This window comes from Dreissena polymorpha, chromosome 15, assembly GCF_020536995.1.
Source record: "Dreissena polymorpha isolate Duluth1 chromosome 15, UMN_Dpol_1.0, whole genome shotgun sequence".
Classification (NCBI taxonomy): Eukaryota; Metazoa; Mollusca; class Bivalvia; order Myida; family Dreissenidae; genus Dreissena; species Dreissena polymorpha.
The window spans coordinates 6,936,649-6,961,016 of record NC_068369.1 but is presented as its reverse complement, the minus strand read 5'-3'; the positions used below and the strand labels follow the sequence as shown (position 1 = coordinate 6,961,016).

Genomic DNA, 24,368 nt, shown 5'->3' with positions numbered 1-24,368 from the left:
TGACAATACGATGGCGACAATGCGATAGTACGATGGCGACAATGCGAGAACGCGATAATACGATGACGACAATCAGACAGTGCGATGACGACAGTGCGACAATACGATGACGACAGTGAGATAGTACGATGGCGACAATACTACAGTTCGATAGTGCGATAATACGATGACGACAGTGCGAAAATACGATGACGACAGTGCGACAATACGATGGCGATAGCCGACAGTGCGATAGTACGATGGTGCCAATGCGATAACGCGATAGTATGATGGCGGCAATTCGAAAATGCGATGGCGACAGTGCGACAATACGATGGCGACAATGCGATAGAACGATGGCGACATTGCGATGATACCACGGCGACAGTACGATATGACTATCGCATTGTCGCCCCCGTACTATCGCACTGCCGCCATTGTATTGTCGCACTGTCGCATTGTCGTCATCGTACTAGCGCGTTTTCGCAATCGTACGAACGCATTGTCGCCATCGTATTGTCGCACTGTCGTCATCGTACTTTCGCGTTCTCGCATTCTCGCCCTCTGGATTTTAATGAGTAACCACGGTGGCCCTAACGGTATTTTGTACAGTAAAGTGCGTAAAATCTGGTTTGGAATAACAATTTATATGCCGAAAACAGATGTTGAAAACCCGACTTTGTTTTATAAGTAGTAGTCTAAATGTACAATGAGTTTTCCGAGCATTAAATAAACATATTAAAATAAAATTCATGTTCGTATCAGTTGAAGTTCTTGTTAATAGTAGAAGCAAAGAACACAATAAATCGCTGATTGGGCTTACTAATTTGAGGCAAGAAAAAACACATCGCGCTATTATATATAACATATAACGCGCATCCGCAAAGTTCGAGCGCCCGTCTCGGTGCCGTCGTTTCCGGTGAAAGTTTCGCACAGGAGCTACCGAGTTTGGATATGAGACCACGAATCATGGCTTGACTTTATATATTAGTCAGCGTAGTACCTGACCAGACTGCGCGGTTGGACAAGCTAGGATGGACCAACTTTGGCCGCATATGACATAAGACCCATTTTCGCATGACGCGGGTCATCTGACCTTTATAATGTGTATATAGCTTTGAATGGAATTTGCACATAGTTTTTGGCATGGACTTATTGTTATGTTAATGTGTTGCACGCTTTCAAAAGCAGAGGGCATATATAAGATCAATTATACTACGGAGTTCATTTTCTGTTGCAAAATGAAATGCAATAAAGATTGTTACTCAGCGGTGTGTACAGTATGACAGCGTTGTCTGTCTGCGATGCATTTATACTGGTTCTAAGCTGGCATACTCACCAATTGGACTCAACCATCTGCTCGAACAAGAAATGATAAGTTCTACTAGCATAAACCTTTAATTGTAACTCATTTTAAAAATATTCATGTTATTTATATTATTCAATTTATTATTCAAAATTATAATTATTATTTCCTTTATTGTTGTTTTTCGCATTAAGAAACTTATTCGGCTTACGAAACTGAAAAATCCCATTGGAAAAAAATCCCATGGGGATTTAAAAATCCCATGGGATTTTTTGTTTTTTTTTCAAACACGACTAAACGCATTAAAATATCGTAGTTGTTCATCATTTCATAAAATATGATGTTTCTGAAAGTTTCATGAATAAATCTCTCAAAATAAGAAAAAAATCCCATGGGATTTTTTTCTCCCATTTTAAAATGGGATTTTTTTATTACTATATATTTTTATATATAATTGGCATAAAACCAATATACAGTCCTTAAATAACGTTAAAATACTTGCAAACGCAAATAAAACACGTTTTTTAAAATGTTCAAAATCCCATGGGATTTTTCTCCCATTTGCAAATTATGGGAGAAAAAAAATCCCATGGGAGAAAAAATCCCATGGGAAAATCGAAAATCCCATGGGAAAATGCAAAAATCCCATGGGAACCCCAACTTTGCTTATAAATTTCATAGTGAAGAAAACGCGTTTTTTGAGTGAAAATAACCAATTATTAATCAACGATAAGACTTTTATCGCATACTATGTCTCAAAGTAGCAAATCTTTAAGAAAAAGGGTACTTAAGTTTGCGAAATTTCGGTTTCGCAAAGTTTTTCCGGTGGCCGTTTTTATCGTTTTTAAATGAATATATATCTCCATTTCATTTCATTGAAATGCTCTACTTAGTGTCGCGTGATACATGTAAAATATGTTTTAATATTTAATAAACCATGTTGTTAACTGTCCATATGCATTCAACATATGCACTACGCAATGTTGTAAACTGTCAATATGCATTCAATGTAGTTCATATACAATTTTGTAAACTGCCCTTACACATTCAACAATGCAGTGGTTGTCCTTACTAAAATGTTTAGCTATTTAGATATTTCATATTCTATCTTACTTTACATTTTCAAACTGACGAATTATTACACAATAAAAAAGCTAATTTCTCCTATATAAAGTCACGTTTTATACATCAGAATCACACATTTAATATAAAACAAGGTTTTTAAAAAGATATCTGCTGTAATGTGACATGTGCAATGTAAATCATAATGTGAGTACTCAAGCGGAATGGCCGCACTTCGTTAAGCGAAAGAGCAGTAACATTGCTAACAGGAAAAAAAAGACACATTAATGTGTTAATCGAGTTTAGATTTAAACATTATCACATGTGATTATGCAATCCATTTTTTAGATGCTACAATTTTATCTAGCATGATTCACTTCGTCATGATATTTCATTCATAAGCTTTCTCCGAACATTTCATTACATTAGCTAATACAGTCTGTTGTTAACAAGTCAAATATGGAAATAATTTTCTTAGCGATCGAGTGTTTTATACTATTTGGAATAAATGAAGCAGTGTCTGAAAGTTATGTATGCGGGCCACGTAATACTAGTACATGTGAATGCTTTACGGATAAACGAAGCTCGGTTATGGATTGTGAAGGAAAACATATTTCGAGAATCACAGATATATGTTCTGTTGTAGGAAATATTACTATTGAGCCAAGGGTCACACTGAGAGCTGGTAGAAATAATTTTGGAAATTTTAACGCCACAGAACTTGAAGGGTGTGAACATTTGTATGAACTTAACGTAAATTTTAATCAAATAAGCGAATTCAGAAAAGACAATTTTATTAATTTCACCAACTTGAAGATACTGGATAAATCCAGAAATAATCGCATGGTCTTCAAAAGTGGCTGGTCAGCGGAATTTATTCCACTGTCTCTAACTACTCTAATCCTAAATGGATGTCCTGTGGATAAAGCTGCTATACGGAACTATCCAAATCTTTCACACCTATGAAAACTACAAAGGCTAAGACTTGATGGGTTGAGAGACAACTTTGACATTGGGAAACACACCAATAGGCTGCAGGGGTAAGTTTGTCAGGGTTGTATTCCTACAGTCACTGTAGCATACCCCATATTTCCAACTAGACCTTTAAGCAGTTGGTATCAATCGTGAAACTGAACATTTCAGCTTGCTCCGTTAGGAATATTTTAGCTGGGGCTTTTTGAACAACTTAAACATCTGCAAATATTAGATCTGTCTTATAATCGAAAGCTTGGCTTCAGATCAATGGAAAATATATCATACAGACTTCAATTTACCGATATTCTTAGTGTATATGTGCCATATATACATACCTCGTTGGACTGGGAACATGTCTATTAAGGCAGGATCTCTGTTACATTTGGAACACAAGTATAGAAGAAATTTTTATCGCAGGCAACCGACTAATGTCATTTGAGACAAATGCCCTAATCTTGCTTCCTGAATCGTTAACTACCATGGATATGTCTGACAATGATCTAGTATTTACACCGTACATGTTACAGACCTCATGCATGATAAACGTCCGAAAATTGTTGGGCGCTTTGCAGCACTCCTCTTACTACCCGTCCAGATATAATGTTGAAGACACTGACGACGAAAGAAAAGGATGTGAGGAGAGGGATTTTACTAGATACCCTTATATGCAGGAAGCATTTCTGATGCAACTAACGGCGAACAAATGGCCATGTAATTATATACAACCAAATCTGAGAAACATAACTCTTGAAACTAATCTTCAAAAACTTCTAGAATTTGTGGATTTTCATGAGGGCAATATCATTTACAATGAACAGATAAATTATAATATCACACCCAGTGCCAATGCAATCAAGCATATTGATTTGTCAAATGACGTTTTCAACATATTCACCGATCAATATGGACCGTTTCCGAATATTGAAGTCAGTAATATATCCCGTTGTTACATAATGCAAATCGGGGAAAAGTCATTGAACTATCCTTTGAAAATCTTACGACTAGACAATAACTACCTAGGGAACCAATTAGCAGACAGTGTGAGATCAAGTATTTTTGAATGTTTAACATCATTAAAAACTCTTAATTTATTGGCAAACGGCATTACGATATTGCATAGATCGACCTTTGGCCCACTGACAAATTTAACAGATCTAGATCTTAGCAACAACAATATAGGAAATCTGGTTATTATGCTGCCTTCTTTAACAAATTTGTTACATATAGATCTACACGTTAATTTCCTTTACACTCTCGCAAGAAATATTCGGACAAGTTTAGAGCTGAATGCTAAGAAATTAAATTCTACGTTCGAAATTGACCTTCGAAACAACTCGCTAGATTATTCGTGTGAATACCAAGACTTTCTAAACTGGCTTTATGAACATAAGAGCAACATGAAAACGGTTTTCGGATTGTCAGATAAAAGGATCATGGATGCCACATGTTAAGAGAAAGAAGTCAGCAATTTAGAAGGTGACTGTAGATCTTACACGCTTCTGATTGTCCTTTGCTGTATCGGGATATCTTCAGCACTGGCCACAGTTTTGGGAGGCGTTATATACCGACATCGCTGTAAACTCCGATATCTGCTTTTTATGTCTAGGAAGAGGTTCTTCGGTTATCGTATATTACCGGACTATACGCTAATAGAAAACTACAGATTTGATGCGTTTATTTTATACGCAGAAGATAATTTCAGATTTATTTTAGATGAAGTTATTCCAAGACTTGAGGCGGAAAACGTTTCTTTGTGTCTGCATCAGCGAGACTTTTTGCCAGGTAACGCAATTTCGGACAACATTATCCACGCCATCCAGAGCAGCAGAAAAAACCATCGTCATCCTGTCAGAAGCGTTTCTAAGGAGCAAATGGTGCAATTATGAATACAACATGGCGCGAATGGATAGCATATACTCGAGGGAAGACCGGGTGTATCTAGTTATTGTTGTCTTGTAATTACTTATCGTTCGTGGATAACACACAGTAACAACCAAAGTTAATTTCTGTTTTCATCGAGATTTATTTCTGTTAAATTATTTCTAACACAACGCTTTTAATGTTCATGAAGTACAATTTTACAGCGCGGCGGCCAACATGGCCACTACGTCAAGAAGACGTGACGACTCTCAAAGTTCTTTTCCAAATCTAACCCAGAATCTGAAACTTACAACAAACCCACAGCATTTTATTCTGAGGAAAATAAACAAGATATGTCTTATCCCATTCTTGATTGGTTGACTGTTACTCTTTCCCCGATTTACTAAACCCATCCCTTCGAATAACCCTTGTTGATTGGATGGATCGCTCACGCATCTACCATATGTCACAGTTTGTGATGACCATGTGCAGATAATTTAATTAAAGGCTCTATAAAGGTGAAGATACGTATTTTTATTTACAGATTTTTAATTTTTTTTTTCATATTTTATTTATAAAGGTTATCAGAAAACAATATATATATGCTATTGGACATAATAATACAAAAATGAGCAATACAACTTGTTTTGAGCTCAAAATAAAGTGTCTTTCAAGTCAATAGCTGTATATCAAATCTTGTCGATATAACCAGCCACGTGATGATAGCCGAGCCACGTGGTACAATAATTGCGTCTTACAGTATCAACGACCCACTAGTTGTTATTTTTACGTTTCTTTTAATTAAGATATTTTTTTGTAATTAACCTAAACTAATACACTATTTTCAAAATAGAAAAGTAAATAATACTTCTTTTCATAATATACTTAAACAAAACAGCCTTCCAGATTTGGAAGGATTTTCTTGTGATGGTAGTGGTTATCACTAGTAGCCGTGGGGAGTTTGTCTCGGATCAGTAAACACTCGCTCGTAAGGAAATTGAGTTGTACCGATTATGTGCTGGTGGTGTGCAAGCAAATAAAGTGCCATAGTCCGGAAACTCTCGGTTGTTCCTTTTGGCCACTTAAAATGGTCGTTGTACATTAAAAAAAATGAAAACGTTAAATTGGATTAATGATCATGTAGACGTGACGAATTCAGATGGCGTGTGCCTATATCAGCTGTATAGGTGTTTGTGTTCTCTTCAAGTACGTGTTCATCCATAGACCGAGAAATCTCTTAATTGGGAGTTCGGATTCTACAATTTGGTCGCTGTACACTACCGTATAAATACTTGCGCTGTAAGCAAATTGGCTAAATGGTCTGTCACGTTCTGTCACGTACACCAACTTTGCAGGGACTTGTGTTAGTCTTTAGTCCATGATCTCTCAGACACATGGGCAATATGTACATTAAACACTAGATAAAAAAGTGTAGACGGATGACATTTTACGTACATTGACTTTGTTTCAATAACCAAACGAAACTATCAAAATTACGTGTAGATAAGACAAACAGCTTTCATGGCGATAAAGCACGTGGCTGTCATGTGTTCTACTAGCACGTATAAGCTGATGGTTTGAAAACTCTTGTATGAAACCTTTGGCAACTGAAACATTGGCACTAAACGTTAGAATTAAAAACAGGGAAGTTTAACGTGCATAAATGGTCACGTGCATATGACGATTTAAGACGGCACGGTGGTTGTTTGTGTTCTCTACAAGAACCTGATGGTCAAATGTTCTAGAAAAATCTTGATTCGGACTTTTGGCTACTGAACTATGGGCGCAGGACATTGAACAAAATAATAAAAGCGACAAAGTGAATGTTTGACCACATACATTGGATATGTGACCTGTATCTAAATAAATTAAAAGTGGTAGTTTAGCAAAGTATGGTGAATCAAACAAAATATAAGACAACGTCTAAGTGCAGCGCCAGTTAAAACACAATACAATCAAATTGACGTGCAATACATGTGGAATAAACAACCAAAAATGGTAAAGCCTGTTAAATACTATTACAAGGTTGATGAGACAAAATACTACCATTTTTGCGACTCGGAATAAGTGACGTGATTCGGAATACCTGACGCGACCTGAGATGCATATTAATACATAGGCTAACGATTGGTGTTTATTTATTAAATTTCTTTGTAAGACTTGTATGGTACGTTCTATAAAATTCGGATTTTGTAAATTAAGTAGTTAATATTTATATAAATAGCGCATGGTAACGATTTTATAATACGTGTATTATTTCCCATGCGTGTTTTCACGCATAAATGATCGCACAAAAATTCATAGACTTTGTATCTATCTATCTATCTATCTATCTATCTATCTATCTATATATCTATCTATCTACCTACCTACCTACCTACCTACCTACCTACCTACCTACCTACCTACCTACCTACCTACCTACCTACCTACCTACCTACCTACCTACCTACCTACCTACCTACCTACCTACCTACCTACCTACTACCTACCTACCTACCTACCTACCTACCTACCTACCTACCTACCTACCTACCTACCTACCTACCTACCTACCTACCTACCTACCTCCTACTACCTACCTACCTACCTACCTACCTACCTACCTACTACCTACCTACCTACCTACCTACCTACCTACCTACCTACCTACCTACCTACCTACCTACCTACCCTACCTACCTACCTCCTACCTACCTACCTACCTACCCTACCTACCTACCTACCCTACCTACCTACCTACCTACCTACCTACCTCTACCTACCTACCTTACCTACCTACTACCTACCTACCTACCTACCTACCTACCTACCTACCTACCTACCTACTACCTACCTACCTACCTACCTACCTACCTACCTACCTACCTACCTACCTACCTACCTACCTACCTACCTACCTACCTACCTACCTACCTACCTACCTACCTACCTACCTCCTACCTACCTACCTACCTACCTACCTACCTACCTACCTACCTACCTACCTACCTACCTACTACCTACCTACCTACCTACCTACCTCCTACCTACCTACCTACCTACCTACCTACCTACCTACCTACCTACCTACCTACCTACCTACCTACCTACCTACCTACCTACCTACCTACCTACTACCTACCTCCTACCTACCTACCTACCTACCTACCTACCTACCCTACCTACCTACCTACCTACCTACACCTACCTACCTACCTCCTACCTACCTACCTACCTACCTACCTACCTACCTACCCTACCTACCTACCTACCTACCTACCTACCTACCTACCTACCTACCTACCTACTACCTACCTACCTACCTACCTACCTACCTACCTACCTACCTACTACCTACCTACCTACCTACCTACTACCTACCTACCTACCTACCTACTACCTACCTACCTACCTACCTACCTACCTACCTACCTACCTACTACCCTACCTACCTACCTACCTACCTACCTACTACCTACCTACTACCTACCTACCCTACCTACCTACCTACCTACCTACCTACCTACCTACCTACCTACCTACCTACCTACCTACCTACCTACCTACCTACCGACTCCTACCTACCTACCTACCTACCTACCTACCTACCTACCTACCTACCTACCTACCTACCTACTACCTACCTACTACCTACCTACCTACCTACCTACCTACCTACCTACCTACCTACCTACCTACCTACCTACCTACCTACCTACCTACCTACTACCTACCTACCTACCTACCTACCTACCTACCTACCTACCTACCTACCCTACCTACCTACCTACCTACCTACCTACCTACCTACCTACCTACCTACCTACCTACCTACCTACCTACCTACTACCTACCTACCTACCTACCTACCTACCTACCTACCTACCTACCTACCTACCTACCGACCTACCTACCTACCTACCTACCTACCTACCTACCTACCTACCTACCTACCGTACCGACCTACCTACCTACCTACCTATAGACCTACCTAGACGACCTACGACCGACCTACCGACCGACCTACCGACCGATACCGACCTACCTACCGGACCGACCTACCTACGACCGACCACCTACCGACCTACCGAACCGACCTACCTACCTACGACCTACGACCTACCTACCTACCTACCTACCTACACCTACCTACCGACCGACCTACCTACCAACACTACCTACCTACCCACCACCACCAACCCACCCACCCACCCACCCACCCACCCACACAACCAACACCCACACCAACCACCCACCCACCCACCCACCCACCCACCCACCCAACACCACACCCCAGACCCAACCCAACCACCCACCCCCACCACCCACTCACCCACCCACCACCACCCACCCAACCCACCCACCACCCATCCACCGACCCAACACCCCACCAGCACACCCACCCACCACCCACCTACCTACTACCTACCTACCTACATACCTATCTACCTACCAACTACCTACCTACCTACCTACCTACCGACCTACCACCTACCTACCGACACCGACCTACGACCTACGACCTACCGACCGACCTACCTACCTACCCGACCTACCTACCTACCACCCACCCACCACCCACCCACCCACCACCCACCAACCCCACACACCACCCACCCACCCAACACCCACCCACCCACCCACTCACCCACCCACCCACCCACCCACCCACCCACCCACCCAGCACCGAACCCACCCACCCACCCGCACACCCACCACACCCATCCACCTACGACCTACCTACCTACCTAAAGACCTACCTACGACAACCGACCTACCTACCACCTACCTACCGATCCTACCTACCTACCTACGACCTACCTACCTACCTACCGACCTACCTACCTACTACCTACCTACCTACCGACCTACCTACCTACCTACCTACCTACCTACGACTACCTACCGACCTACCTACCGACCGACCGAAACTAACGACCGAACGACCCTACCTACCCTACCGACCGAACCTAACCCCTACCTACCTACCTACTACCACCTACCCCTACCTACCTACCTACCTACCTACCTACCTACCACCACCCTACCTACCTACCTAACCTACTACCTACCTACCTACCGACCTACTACCTACCCCTACCTAACCCCTACCTACCTACCTAACCTACCTACCTACTACCTACCTACCTACGACCTACCTACCGACCTACCGACCTACCTACCTACCTACCTACCTACCACCCTACCTACCTACCTACCTACCTACCTAGGACCGACCTACCGACTACCTACCTACTACCTACTCCTACCCCTACCCTACCTACCTACCGACCTACCTACCTACCTACCTACCTACCGACCGACCTACCGACCTACGACCCGACCTACCTACCTACCTACCTACCTACCTACCTACCTACCTACCTACCGACCTACCTACCTACCTACTACCTACCGACCTACCTACCTACCGACCTAAGACCTACCTACCTACCGACCTACCTACCTACGACCGACCTACCGACCCTACCTACCTACCTACCGACAGACCTACTACCTACCTACCTACCGACCTACCTACCTACCGCCGACCTACCGACCTACCTACCTACCTACTACCTACCTACCTACCTAACTACCTAACTACCTACCTACCTACCTACCGACTACCTACCTACCTACCTACCTACCTACCTACCTACCTACCTACCTACCTACCTACCTACCTACCGACATACCTACCTACCTAACCTACCCTACCTACCTACCGACCGAACCGACCTACCTACCTACCGACCTACCTACCTACTACCTACCTACCGACCGACCTACCTACCTACCTACCTACCTACCGCTACCTCCCTACCTCCCTACCTACCGACCTACCGACCTACCGACCTACCACCGACCGACTCCTACGACTACCTACCTACCTAACGACCTACCAACCTACCTACCTACCTTCCCTACCTACCTACCTACCCTACCTACCTACCTACCTACCTACCGACCTACCTACCTACCTACCGCCTACCTACCTACCTACCTACCTACCTAACCTACCTACCTACCTACCTACCTACCTACCTACCTACCACCTACCTACCTACCTACCTACCTACCTACCTACCTACCTACTACCTACCTACCTACCTACCTACCTACCTAGACCTACCTACCCACCCACCTACCCACCACCCACCCACCCACCCAAACCCACCCACCCAACTCTCTCTCTCTCGACCTATCAAGACCTACCTACCTACCACCGACCACCTACCTACCGAACATACCTACCTACCGACCTACCTACCTACCGACCTACCTACCTACCTAACCTACCTCGACCTACCTACCTACCTACCTACCTAAGACCTACGACCCGACCTACCTACCTACCTACCGACTACCGACCTACCTACCTACTACCACCTACCACCTACCTACCGACCTACCTACCTACCTAACTACCTACCAACCTACCTACCGACCTTCCGACCTACCTACCTACCTACCTACCTACCTACCTACCTACCTCCTACCTACCTACCTACCTACCTACCCTACCTACCTACCTACCTACCTACCTACCTACCTACCTACCTACCTACCTACCTACTACCTACCCTACTACCTACCTACCTACCTACCTACCTACCTACCTATACCTACCTACCTACCTACCTACCTAACCTACCTACCTACCTACCTACACCCTACCTACCTACCTACTACCTACCGATACCTACCTACCTACCTACCTACCTACCTACCTACCTACTACCTACCTACCTACCTACCTACCTACCGACCTACCTACCTACCTACCTACCTACCTACCTACCTACCTACCTACCTACCTACCTACCTACCTACCCTACCTACCATACTACCTACCTACCTACCTACCTACCTACCTACCTACCTACCTACCTACCTACCTACCTACCTACCTACCTACCTACCTACCTACCTACCTACCTACCTACCTACCTACCTACCTACCTACCGACCTACCTACCTACCTACCTACCTACCTACCGACCTACCTACCTACCTACCTACCGACCTACCTACCTACCGACCTACCTACCTACCTACCTACCTACTACCTACCCTACCGACCTCCTACTAACCTACCTACCTACCTACCTACCTACCTACCTACCGACCTACCTACTACCGACCTACCTACCTACCTACCGACCGTACCTACCTACCTACCTACCGACCACCTACCTACCTACCTACACCTACCTACCTACCTACCTACCTACCTACCCACCCACCCACCCACCCACCCACCCACCCACCCCCCACCCACCCACCACCACCCACCCAACCACCCACCCACCCACCCCACTCATCCACCCACCCACCACCCACCCACCCACCCCCCCAACCCACCCATCCACCGACACCCACCCACCCGCACACCACCCACCACCCACCTACCTACCTACTACCTACCTACATACTATCTACCTACCAACCGACCGACCCTACCGACCTACCTACCTACCTACCTACCTACCTACCTACCGACCTAACGACCGACCTACCGACCTACCTACCGACCTACGACCTACGACCGACCTACCCTACCTACCTACCGACTACCTACCGACCTACCGACCGACCTACCTACCTACCTACCGACCGACCGACCCACCCACCGACCCACCCACCCACCCACCCACCCAAACCCACCCAACCAAACTCTCTCTCCTCTCTCTACGACTACCTACCTACCTACCTACCGACCGACCTACCTACCTACCTACCTACCTACTACGACCCTACCTACCTACCTACCTACCGACCTACCTACTAACTACCTACCGACCTACCTACCTAACGACCTACCGACCGACCTACCTACCTACCTACCTACCGACCTACCTACCTACCTACCTACCGACCTACCTACCGACCTACCGACCTACCTACCGACCTACCGACCTACCTACCTACCTACCGAACCGACCGACCGACACCTACCTACCTACCGACCGACCGACTACGACCTACCTACCGACCTACCTACCTACCGACCGACCTACCGACCGACCTACCTCCCTACCTCCCTACAGACCGACCGACCGACCTACCGACCACCGACCGACCTACCTACCGACCTACCGACCTAACTACCGACCTACCTACCGACAGACCGACCTACCGACCGACCGACCTACCTACCTACCTACCTACCTACCTACCTACCTACCTACCTACCTACCTACCTACCTACCTACCTACCTACTACCCACCCACCCACCACCTACCACCCAACCACCCACCCCACCCCAACCCACCCACCCCACCTACTACCTACCTACCTACCTATCTACCTACAGACCTCTCTCTCTCTCTCTCTCTCTCTCTCTCGCTCTCTCTCTCGCTCTCTCTCTCTCTCTCTATATATATATATATATATATATAATAAAAGTAAAAACACGTGTCTGGGATTTTAAATATATATTGATTTAGCCAACGCGTTTCGCATAGCTCATCAGGGCATAATACAATATATTACAACGTCAAAATGTCATGGAGACGTTGTAATATATTGTATTATGCCCTGATGAGCTATGCGAAACGCGTTGGCTAAATCAATATATATTTAAAATCCCAGACACGTGTTTTTACTTTTATTATATAATATTCACAATCTGGATTATTACATTTTACTTATATAACTATATATATATATATATATATATATCTATATATATATATATATATATATATATATTATTTTTTATACATGTTATTTTACTGGAAAATAGTTTGTAAAGCTACATGAAAACATCAATTCTTAATGTCATGTTTAATACAATTTTAGACAAATACCTAAATGTCTTGATAAGCAGAAATTAATCAAGTTTTTTAATATGTTGATACATTAATATAGTTTTAAATTGAACATAATACCGTAATTATAAAACCTTAAACAGCTACATCTTAGTTTAATAAGTGTAGTATATTATATTTTGTTGTATTTTATATCAGTTTTTATGAGATTGTGATACTGATAGTCTCTTATAATTCGCTAAGAATGGCCACATTCATATATCCTATGGATCATTTATTGTAATAATTGTTATGATGAATTGTGGATGAGACTTAAATAAAATAAATAAACTTAAAAACTTTATCGGGTCGTTGTCATGACATCGTGTCAGTGTCTGGCGTACATAATCGTTGTACTAGGTCTAATATGGTAGCTCAGCCAGAATCTGATCATTTTGCTGAAAATTTTACATTTGAAGACTCTGGTCGTTTTTCCAAACCAAGAGTAGGAAGTATTGGTTTTAAAACATTTACATATAATGGTATCTGTTTATGGAACAATCTTCCTCAAAACATCAGGGATGTACCTAAACCTAACAATTTCAAGGGTGCCATCAAGAAACAGTTTTTAGAGTCTTTATAGCTTTTAATAGTGTAATTTTTATTATGAATTTTATGTTCTGTTAAAATACTGTGATACATTTTTAAGTCTTATGATCAATAAGATGCAAGGATCTCATAATTATTCTTAAACTTATAGTATGCTACAAAGTGTGTTTATTAACTACATATGCAGTGTGTAACTTTCTTATGCAACTTCTGTGATAATAATGAACATGTGATTATATTTGTTCATTCTTAATCAGTAATATACTTTATTAAACAGTACATATTGTGATACATATACATTATTAAATATCTAATACATGCCTGTTTCATGGTTACTGCCACCAATATCAAGGACCCCAATGGAAATAAGTGAAAATCATTTTTCTCTTTTTTGTGTTATCATTGGTATTGTGTGTGCATTCCATGGTTTGCTATGTATATTGCTGTGATAATATATTTATATTGTCTGCATTATGTAGTAACTATGTAATGTTCATATGTTTACCAAATAAAATTAATCAAATCAATCAATCAATCAATCCGCATGAAAAATGATATTAAATAGTACAACCACATGCTAAACCAATCATTTTCATGAGTTTTGTTTTCCGTTTATTATATTCTTCTCGATAGGTGTGTGCTATTAAAATAATGTACAAGTCGTGTGTTGTTTTTATGGACATTGTTGCTTTCTGTCATATGCTCTTTACTTCCAGCCCAATATAATAGTTTATGATGCGTGCATTGCAAGCTGTTTATGATGCGTGCATTGCAAGCTGTTTATGATGCGTGCATTGCAAGCTGTTTATGATGCGTGCATTGCAAGCTGTTTTAATTTCAGATCATGTTGTTATCAGTGAGGTAATTTGTTATTTTTCGTATATTTGTTTAGTATATTTTTTATTTTAGTAATTATAAAAATAAAAATAAACGTATAAACGTATCTATGTTTTTACCCTTTAATATTAAATATTTATCTTACCCTCGTAGACATAGTAAAAGAAATCTTCAAATAACAACAATACTGAAGTCAAAATATTCAGTATTTGCATAAACACACTAAAATTCTAAACAAAACAAATATATTCCGTTAAAAAATTGACATTAAAATACCACAAATCCAATAACAACAGCATTTACGAATGTGTCAGAAAATTAATTTCTCACGGCGCATTTGGTCACCGTATTAAGCTTAAACTAAAATGCATAAGCTGTATACTTAGTAAATGGACACGGCATGCTGATGGTATAAAGACAATTTAACAGTGGTATTGATCCAAAACAGGTAAGGTAATGAACATTATAATAGTTTTGTATATTTTACGGACCGATAGTAGCCCTTTAAAACTTCTCATTGCACAACATCTTCCGCACAACGTGTTCTTTTGTTTACAGAATTACACACTACATATCCAGATTTGTTTTCATTGATTGCCTTTGGGAAAAAGGGGGATTTTGTACTAGTATCCTACTCACACTCATATTTGCAACAAAAAGTTTGCCATACCTTTCACATCATAATTAAAATATCAGGTTTAGCAGATACTGAATAAATATCAACTAGTATATATAATCCTTGGAATATTCTCATGTCACTAGGAAACTGCAGCAATCTTTAAAATACTGACACAGTGTATATTCTTTTCTTTCGCATGGTAAAATAGTCACCGATTGATACTTATACATTGTTTCATCTAAAGGGACATTAACTCAGACATTAAATGATGCTAATAAATATTAAATTTTATTTCTCAACTTCCAACACTATAGATATTTGTTATATCAGATTTATAAAAAAAGGTCCAAAACTCAACTGATGTCGGAAATATGCCCATGTAAACAAGTTGTAATGGTGGATATTTCAATTCATTGATAACACTATATGCCTATCTCATAAAGGAGGACCATTAATGGTTACTGACCTACCACATTCAAAATGATAATTGATACGAGCCGCGCTCTGTGAAAAGGAGGTTAAATGCATATGCGTAAAGTGTCTTCCCAAATAAGCCTGTGAAGTCCGCACAGGTTAATCAAGGACGACATTTTCCGCCTTTACTAGATTTTTGCTACGAAGAGACTTTCTTTAAACGTAAAATATCATTAGAGCGGAAAGTGTCGTCCCTGATAAGCCTGTGCGGATTGCACAGGCTAATCTGAGACTACACTTTACGGACGGCCCATTTATAAAAACATGTTTACTAAGTAGCTTGTGTGATTTGTTCTTTAGTCTTCAGTTCTCAAGTATTTCCTACTAAAGGATCAAATAGAACATTATTATCGCACCCCTTTGTATTAAACTTTATCTTTATAATCAGCCAGGTAAATCTATATACCATATACACCAACTTACTTATTTAGTAAAGTGTTTCTAGTTAAAACATTCCTTTATTTCCTGTATTGCTTAAACATTGTAAAAGACACTGTCTTAACCAATTTCTCGTTGCAGTATTCCTTGATATTTGTTTGCACTAAAGTTTATTTGATAATTGCCGAATAATATACATATATAAATACGGTATTCAACACATTTCAAAACAAAACACGTAAGTTCGTGGAATACCAAGCTCTTAATAGATGCCTCCTTTGCAGCAAAATGTCGAGTTTTATCGATCATTTGAAATTATCAAGGTCATCTTTCACAATACCCTTCATTTACCATGTATTAATATTTTTTGCGTTTTGCTATAACATTAAAACTGTTTTCTTGATTCTGTGAAGATATAAGTCATGATATTTATGTGCGCATGTCTGGGTTTGATTTTGCTGTTAAACTCAAATCTGCTCCAATACGATGTTCGAACTGCTTTATCATTTCCACCCAAGTTTCCTCGCTCTCTCTCAGACGCTTGGAACCAGTCACCAAATAATCACACTTGTTGCTGAGATTTTCAGTCATATTTCTGTAGCAACTCAGCGCATTTTTCCAGGTAAGAATACGTTCAGTGAGGCTGTCGTACTTCATTCCAGGCACGTGGCCGGGAGCCAGACCATAAAGGTATACGTCATCAACCCAGAAAAATGGCGTCATCGTGGCCGCTCTAAAAATTGCGGGAATGACATCATTAGTGAACAAAACCATAAAACCGCTGCAGTATTCAGGATACGAGTTTTTCCCCCGGAAATGATTTTCGCTCACATACCATTTACGCCATATATTAGTTTTATTCCGAATTATCGGCATTGTGTTGGCCCGAATACGATTACATACTATTTGTTTCGTTTTGTTCTCAAACTTTGGTAAGACTCGAGTAAACAATATGAACATATTGACAACAATGTCATCGTCAGTTTTTAAAATAAATTTCGCGTTTCTGCATCGTTCTGTGATCCACTTGTACCCCATGACGCCCTTGTGAGTGAGGTTCCGGTAGGAATCTCGGAAATCCCCTTGCAGCATGTCGCGGTACTCATTGAACTCAGCTTCCATCTTCATCTGAAGCGCCGAATCCCCAACCTGCCCCAGAAGAAAGAGCACCCGGGCGACCCCCATTTTCCGGTAAAACGTGTCGTTCGCCCACGTCCTTCGTATCGCCAGCCTCATTTCGAAATGATCCGGAGCGGTATGCACAATTATTAGTACCGACAAATTTGCCACTGATGAACACAATTGAGGATTTTCAAATATGTACTTTCCGTTAATTGTAACTGGATACTTCGCTTTAGACGATGCATTAATGAGCCTATCGAGTTCAGGGTTGGGCGTTATCGCCATAAGCTCTGACGACAGGTTCGATGTTGTGTGTTGTGAAACCATTGTTGTCGCCGTCGTCACTTTTTGAATAACAGACCATTCACCGAGAAACGGACGGTTTAGCACTTGCTTGGTATCAAGCTTTTTCCTCTGAACAATCCCTCTCTGTATGTTATCCGTGTATTTCAGAATAATTACGAGGGATAAGATAGATATTACTACAGCTGCTGTGGCGATATATCCCAAGGAGCGCTGACACATTTTGAGCAGGTAACCTAGTATATCCGGTCCGGCAATTGTCCAGCGCCTCTTCAACTTGACCCGCTGTGTCTTCGTTTGTGACGGCATGGAAGTTATCTGCGAGTAAACAAAATAGTCGTAACTATGACTAGTTTAAATATTACCCCTCATTTGGTAAACAAGTGTTATTGCTGTCAGTGCTACTCCCGATGCAACTGATGATGCTACTGTAGCTGCTACGTTTGCGGCTACTGTTACTGTTACTCTTGCCTCTTCTGTCGCTGCTACTGTCGCTGCTACTGTCGCTGCTACTGTTGCTGCTACTGTTGCTTTTACTGTCGCTTCTACTCGTGTGGCTACTGTCACTGCTACTGTTGCTGCTACTACTGTCGACGCCAGTCTGGCTTTGACGATACTGCGTCTAGTTTTTTAGTCATTGGCTTTTGCCAATCGACTTTATTACTGGAAATAAAAAAAAACACGTCTCGCAGTCAGGATGCGTGCCTATCAAGAGGTAAAAATACCCGCATTTGGGATGTTTCCAGACAAAACAGATAGGATATTAGCATAGAATTTTCTAATTCTTACAATTTTAAAACTCTGTTTTGAAGATTACCTTATAAGAATTTTTTTAAGACCATTTTTAGTGAATTTGTTTATGACCATTTTGAATGAAACACGTTCTTAGAAAAACAGATTTAATCATAAAACAAATCTGTTATTGGCAAGAGCTAGATAACGTTAACCATACGTATTATGTTTCGTAACAGTTCATGAAAGTTTGCGTGTCGCAGTGGTAACGCGTCCGCTTACTGATCCTGATGATACGGACTCGAATACCGGCGACGTCAGTTTTTTCAACCTTTTTTCATACATAAAAAATAGCTAAGTCAATTAAAACGTTGAAGATTTGTAAGCAATCATATCTAATGACATTCATAAAACATGCCAAAATCTGTTAACAATTCTCTTAAAAACGTGTATCGGAACGAGAATGTGATTAAAGTATCGTAGTTCCAGGTCTTGTTTCATATCTGCAAATTGTGTTGCATATTATTTGTTTTTTTAAATAATTTGAATAAGGATTAAATACTTCAGAACGTGTGCTCCAAAATACAGCGAGCATGTAATAGTTTGCGTATGTAACAAAGTCGGTTAATATTACAACAACAAGGCAACAACGACAACAACAACAACAACGAATTGTTTCTTTCTGCTTAAAAGAAAACGAAGCGATCGTAACAGTATTATTAAAAGTAACAAACAATACAAGAAAAACAAAGATAAAACTTTGACCTTAGCGTCCGAATGAAGAAATCGCTCGGTCTCGTTAATAGTAATGATGTAATGATAACGTTGATTTAAAAAAAGAGCATAATTAAACGGCCAGCTAATCAGAAATAACATTTGCATCCGGGCATTTACTTGCTCTCAAAATTCCAAGCTCCATTGAAACATATTTATGATTTTCCGATTGATATAGATTTTTTGCAGTATTTAACCACTTCTTGTTTAATTTATTTGTACTAATTCTAAAAAAACTTTTCTTTTTGATAGCCTTTCAGATTTTCATTCAGTCAACTGTTTCTTTAACATTTACTTCAGAAGAAACTTCCCTGTATCTTGCCAATAGACTTTCAACGCCGTCGGCGCTCTCCATTCTGTTTCTAACACTTCCGCTACATTTGCCACTATTACTACTGCTAATTTAGTCAAATCAAGAATATTTATAGGATGCAGTTTTAAAAGTGTAACCAACAAATGTGGAAACAAATATTCAATATGTTTATCAATGCTGATCATTACGGTAGTAAATGCGTGCCGCGAATGTTCTCGCTAAAGCGATGCGCTTTTATTACAAGAACAATGTTGTGTACTTTTACAAACCTATGAGTGCTTAAACAAATTAATTATGTGTAATACTCGATATGGACCGTGCTCTGTGAACAGAAAGTTTAATGAATGTGCGTAAATGTCGTCTTAGATGAGCCTGGGCAGTCCGCACAGGCTATTCAGGGACGACACGTTCCGCTTTTATTATATTTTTCGTTCCCAAAAAGTCTATTCTTTGAAAAAATCCTGTTTAGGCGGAAAGTGTAGTCCCTGATTAGTCTGTGCGGACTGCTTGACGCACTTTACGCACATGCATTTAACCCACTTTTCACAAATCCAGGCTCATGTATTTATACAAGAATGAATTTTATTCTGCATAACGTACAATAAATATAGCAATATAAAACGTGCATTACAATTTACGTTATTTATGTAAAACCATGCAATCAATAATGCAACTATAAATTGCATCTATATATTGTGCATACACTTGTATATTTAACGACACACCCAGAAAACAAACCGGAAAAGGTGAGACTCTAATTGCTTATGGGTTCTGCCTAAGAAAGACACTCACCCCCGGAAACAAGTGATCGCGTTATAAAGTCATCAGACAAACATTGAATGTTATTTTCAAACTTTGGCATTTTATAAAGTAAAAAATTGAAAGATATTATAAAAAAAGTCGGCGAAATAGACAAAACCTACATACTTTAAGTCTTGTCATTTATCCAGAATGTCCTGTGCTTTAAAGTTAACGCAAGAATTATGATAGAACGGCACTTGTGGTTAATGCGTATTTAAGTTTTATATTTCTATGTCAACGTTAGGACAAAACCCATCCAGTATGTATTGCTTTTACAGTTGTATCCTATTTCTCATGATGCAGTACATACTGCACATTTCATGTATTGACAACGCGTTTGTATTACTCGTTTGTATCATTGACAAAAGGCAACAAATGTTTGTAACAGATTGACCATCTTTCCCTCTAATGAACCGAGCCTGGAGCATTCAATGGCGCTTAACAGTTGTTACATGACCAACAAGAAATATCTTTAAAAAAAGATATACGGCGTTGATTGTGGTCGATGTTTATGAACGATCAAAAGTTATCTCTATGAGATAAAAAGTAGCGGATGCCTTTTTTCTGCGCAGTTCTTAGCTACATCATAAGCAAATCAATTTCGGGGTGTTGCGCCAGATTTCGTGGCTTATTTTGCTTTATGTGATATTATTACTCAGATATCTATATTTACAGAATAGAAAAACACAAGAAACATGAAAATAAATGAGTGCATATAGGTCAGCTGGCAATACTCGAATCTTATTTAATTGCATAATTATAGTATAGCGAATTATTGTGCTCATGCTTAATAAACTGGTCTAAATGGATAAATATTTCTAATTAATTTTATCAAAATTGGTCCTTATCATGCAAATGTTGAAACCATATTAAAAATCGATGATTGACATACCACAATAATATCGCCGAATATCATTATTTAGTATCTTTCTGATCAAAACAGACTTCAAGTGCACAAAGTTTACGAGACGGCGTTTATATAAAGATTTCTGCTACTGACCGCAAACTGACCTTTGATACCTTGCGGATTGGAATGCAATGCATTTCAGTCACTACGTTATTGTCAGTAAGACCGGTGTAACACAATGATCGCAACCCCTTCTGCGAACTCCGGTGATGAACTGTATATAAACTCTGACTTTCACAAATGGCCGCGATTTGACCCGAAACCTCGCGGGTTGAAATGCAATGCAAGTAAGTACTAAATATGACAACATAGCCTTTAGTATAAACGCTTTTGCGCTGGTAATTCTCTGAAAATAAAAGGTCAACGCACAAACTGTATTTATGTCGAAAATTGATTGTAAAACTGTTCTATCTATTGAGCCTTTTCATTAGAGATAAAATTGTTTCATGCAGTAAAACAGTGTTTCAAAGACGCGGATATGTTTCCAATGTTCTGGTGTTATACTCAAATCAGCCAATGGAATAAATGAAGTGTATTCATTCGTACCTAGCCGCGGGAAATTTTATTTGAGTATTATTGGACACTTACAAAGGTCAAGTCAGGGTGAAAAGCTGGCTTAATACAGCTTACGCCGAAAAAAGTGTTAATAAGAGTTTTGTTTCCAGTGTCCATTTATAACTTGTAATTAATACAGGGTGGCACGTATGCTGCGCAAAATTGAGTTTATACCGATCCCACTACTTTAAAATGGCAACTAGACTGGTTTAGAAAAGATGTCCTATAAACATAAAGTTGCATTAACGCGAATAATGCTGTCCGCATAAACTTATCAGGGACGGTTCTTTCCGTTTGTTTTGATAATGTTTCGTTTTAAGGACATCATTCTGTTCTTTGCGTAACTTGTTTTATGCGGAAGGTATCGCCCCTGATTAGCTTGTGCAAATTTATTTCAAGTCACGTGTTTTATCAGAGCGATGCTTATATATTGTAAATTAAAATGATATCCGTTTTAAGGATTGAACATATAACAAGCTGTTAATAAAATGAACGATATAATTGACGTAGAAATACAGATTGACACCAATGTGACAATATTTGTAAATACAAATGTGTGAATTGTGAAAACGCAAATGAGAAATGTTTATTGCATGTTTAGAAGCGTGTATGTTAACTACACACGTTATACGTTACAATACTCCAATATTTGAACATATGCTGCTGTAATTTAAGCTTGCATAATGATATTACAGTGTTCGGCGTTAATTTATGTTATTGGTCAATAATACCGCTGTCTTTTATCACAAATGAACAAAAACATACACAGTGAAATTCGTCCCCAATATCCGTGACATGTTCACAATTCGCAGTGAAGCGGATGAGTTATTCTCAAAATCGTATACGTACAGTAATAAACCTTCATTCAATATTGACATTTGTTTAAAGCAGATTGGTTTGACAACGAGTGTATTACTGCACGAAATCACTACCATGACGCTTTAAGATATTTTAACCTAAACAAAACCGATTGAAATAGAAAATCGTTGTGTGAAAACAAAACTGTTCATAAAAAATAAATTTAGAAAAAGAAAAATAATGCATATCAGCGTAAAATGGCGGAAATTGAATGTGTAAAAAATAAAAACCGAAAGAATTTTGGAAATTTTTTAAATAAAAAAATATAAAGGTTATTGTAATAAAATTCCATTACATGTAGTATTTTCAAAATTTGAGTAAATCTAATTCGGGAAATAATAATGCAGAGGCATATTTTTTTTTGTTCGAATATTAACTTTGACATTGAAAGTTGTACTTTTCCAGGATAAGACCAACCTATAACGGTAAATGAGGTCTTAAATGCAAACAAACATTTAAAAAGTAATAAAGCGCATGGTGGTGACTTTATTTTAAACGAATATTTTATTGAGTGTATTGATATATTATCCGGTCATTTGTGTGATGTTTTTAATAGCATTTTCACATCAGGCTATTTTCCTGAAAAGTGGACAGAAGGTATAATTATTCCAGTGCATAAAAAAGGCTCTGAGGATGATGTAAATAATTATAGAGGGATAACCCTTGTTAGTTGTTTTTCTAAGCTATCAACAACTATTTTAACAAGCGCATCCAATCATTTTGTGAAAATAATGCAAAATTTCGGATGCACTATTCGGATTTAGAAAAGGGTGTTCAACTGTTGATGCCATATATATTCTTAATTCAGTTGTACAACATTATCTAAATGATATTCTACCACGGCACGTGACTTGTTTTCTATATACAAAGAAGAAAAACTACTGTTTGTTATTACCCCGATATACCAACGGTTGTTTAAAGTGACGTCACTTTGATTGTTCGCGCACATTTATATGAATGAAGACGACGTCATTTGATTGTAATTGTTGTGGTGACGTCACGTTTTCGCGGAAAAGTGGAGGACGTTCGGTTAATATAATTCTCATTTATAACCTTTAAATCGCGAAAACTTATTAATGAAATCGTGTTAGAATCGAAATAATCCACGGGTCACCGTTGATTATTGCGGTAAACACCAACGGTATGTCGTTCCGATGCTTGTTAT

At 39.7% G+C, this 24,368-nt stretch overlaps 1 protein-coding gene across 1 annotated transcript in view; it reads left to right on the top strand.

Annotated features, from left to right (window-relative positions):
- Positions 1-18,874, top strand: part of LOC127860814 (uncharacterized) — a 72,463-nt gene extending 53,589 nt beyond the window's left edge. The window contains exons 2-3 of the mRNA XM_052399104.1: positions 17,928-18,029; positions 18,698-18,874. Of these exons, the coding sequence (XP_052255064.1) occupies positions 17,928-18,029; positions 18,698-18,874 (279 nt within the window). The remainder of the gene's footprint in view (positions 1-17,927; positions 18,030-18,697) is intronic.
- Positions 18,875-24,368: the final 5,494 nt, after the last annotated feature.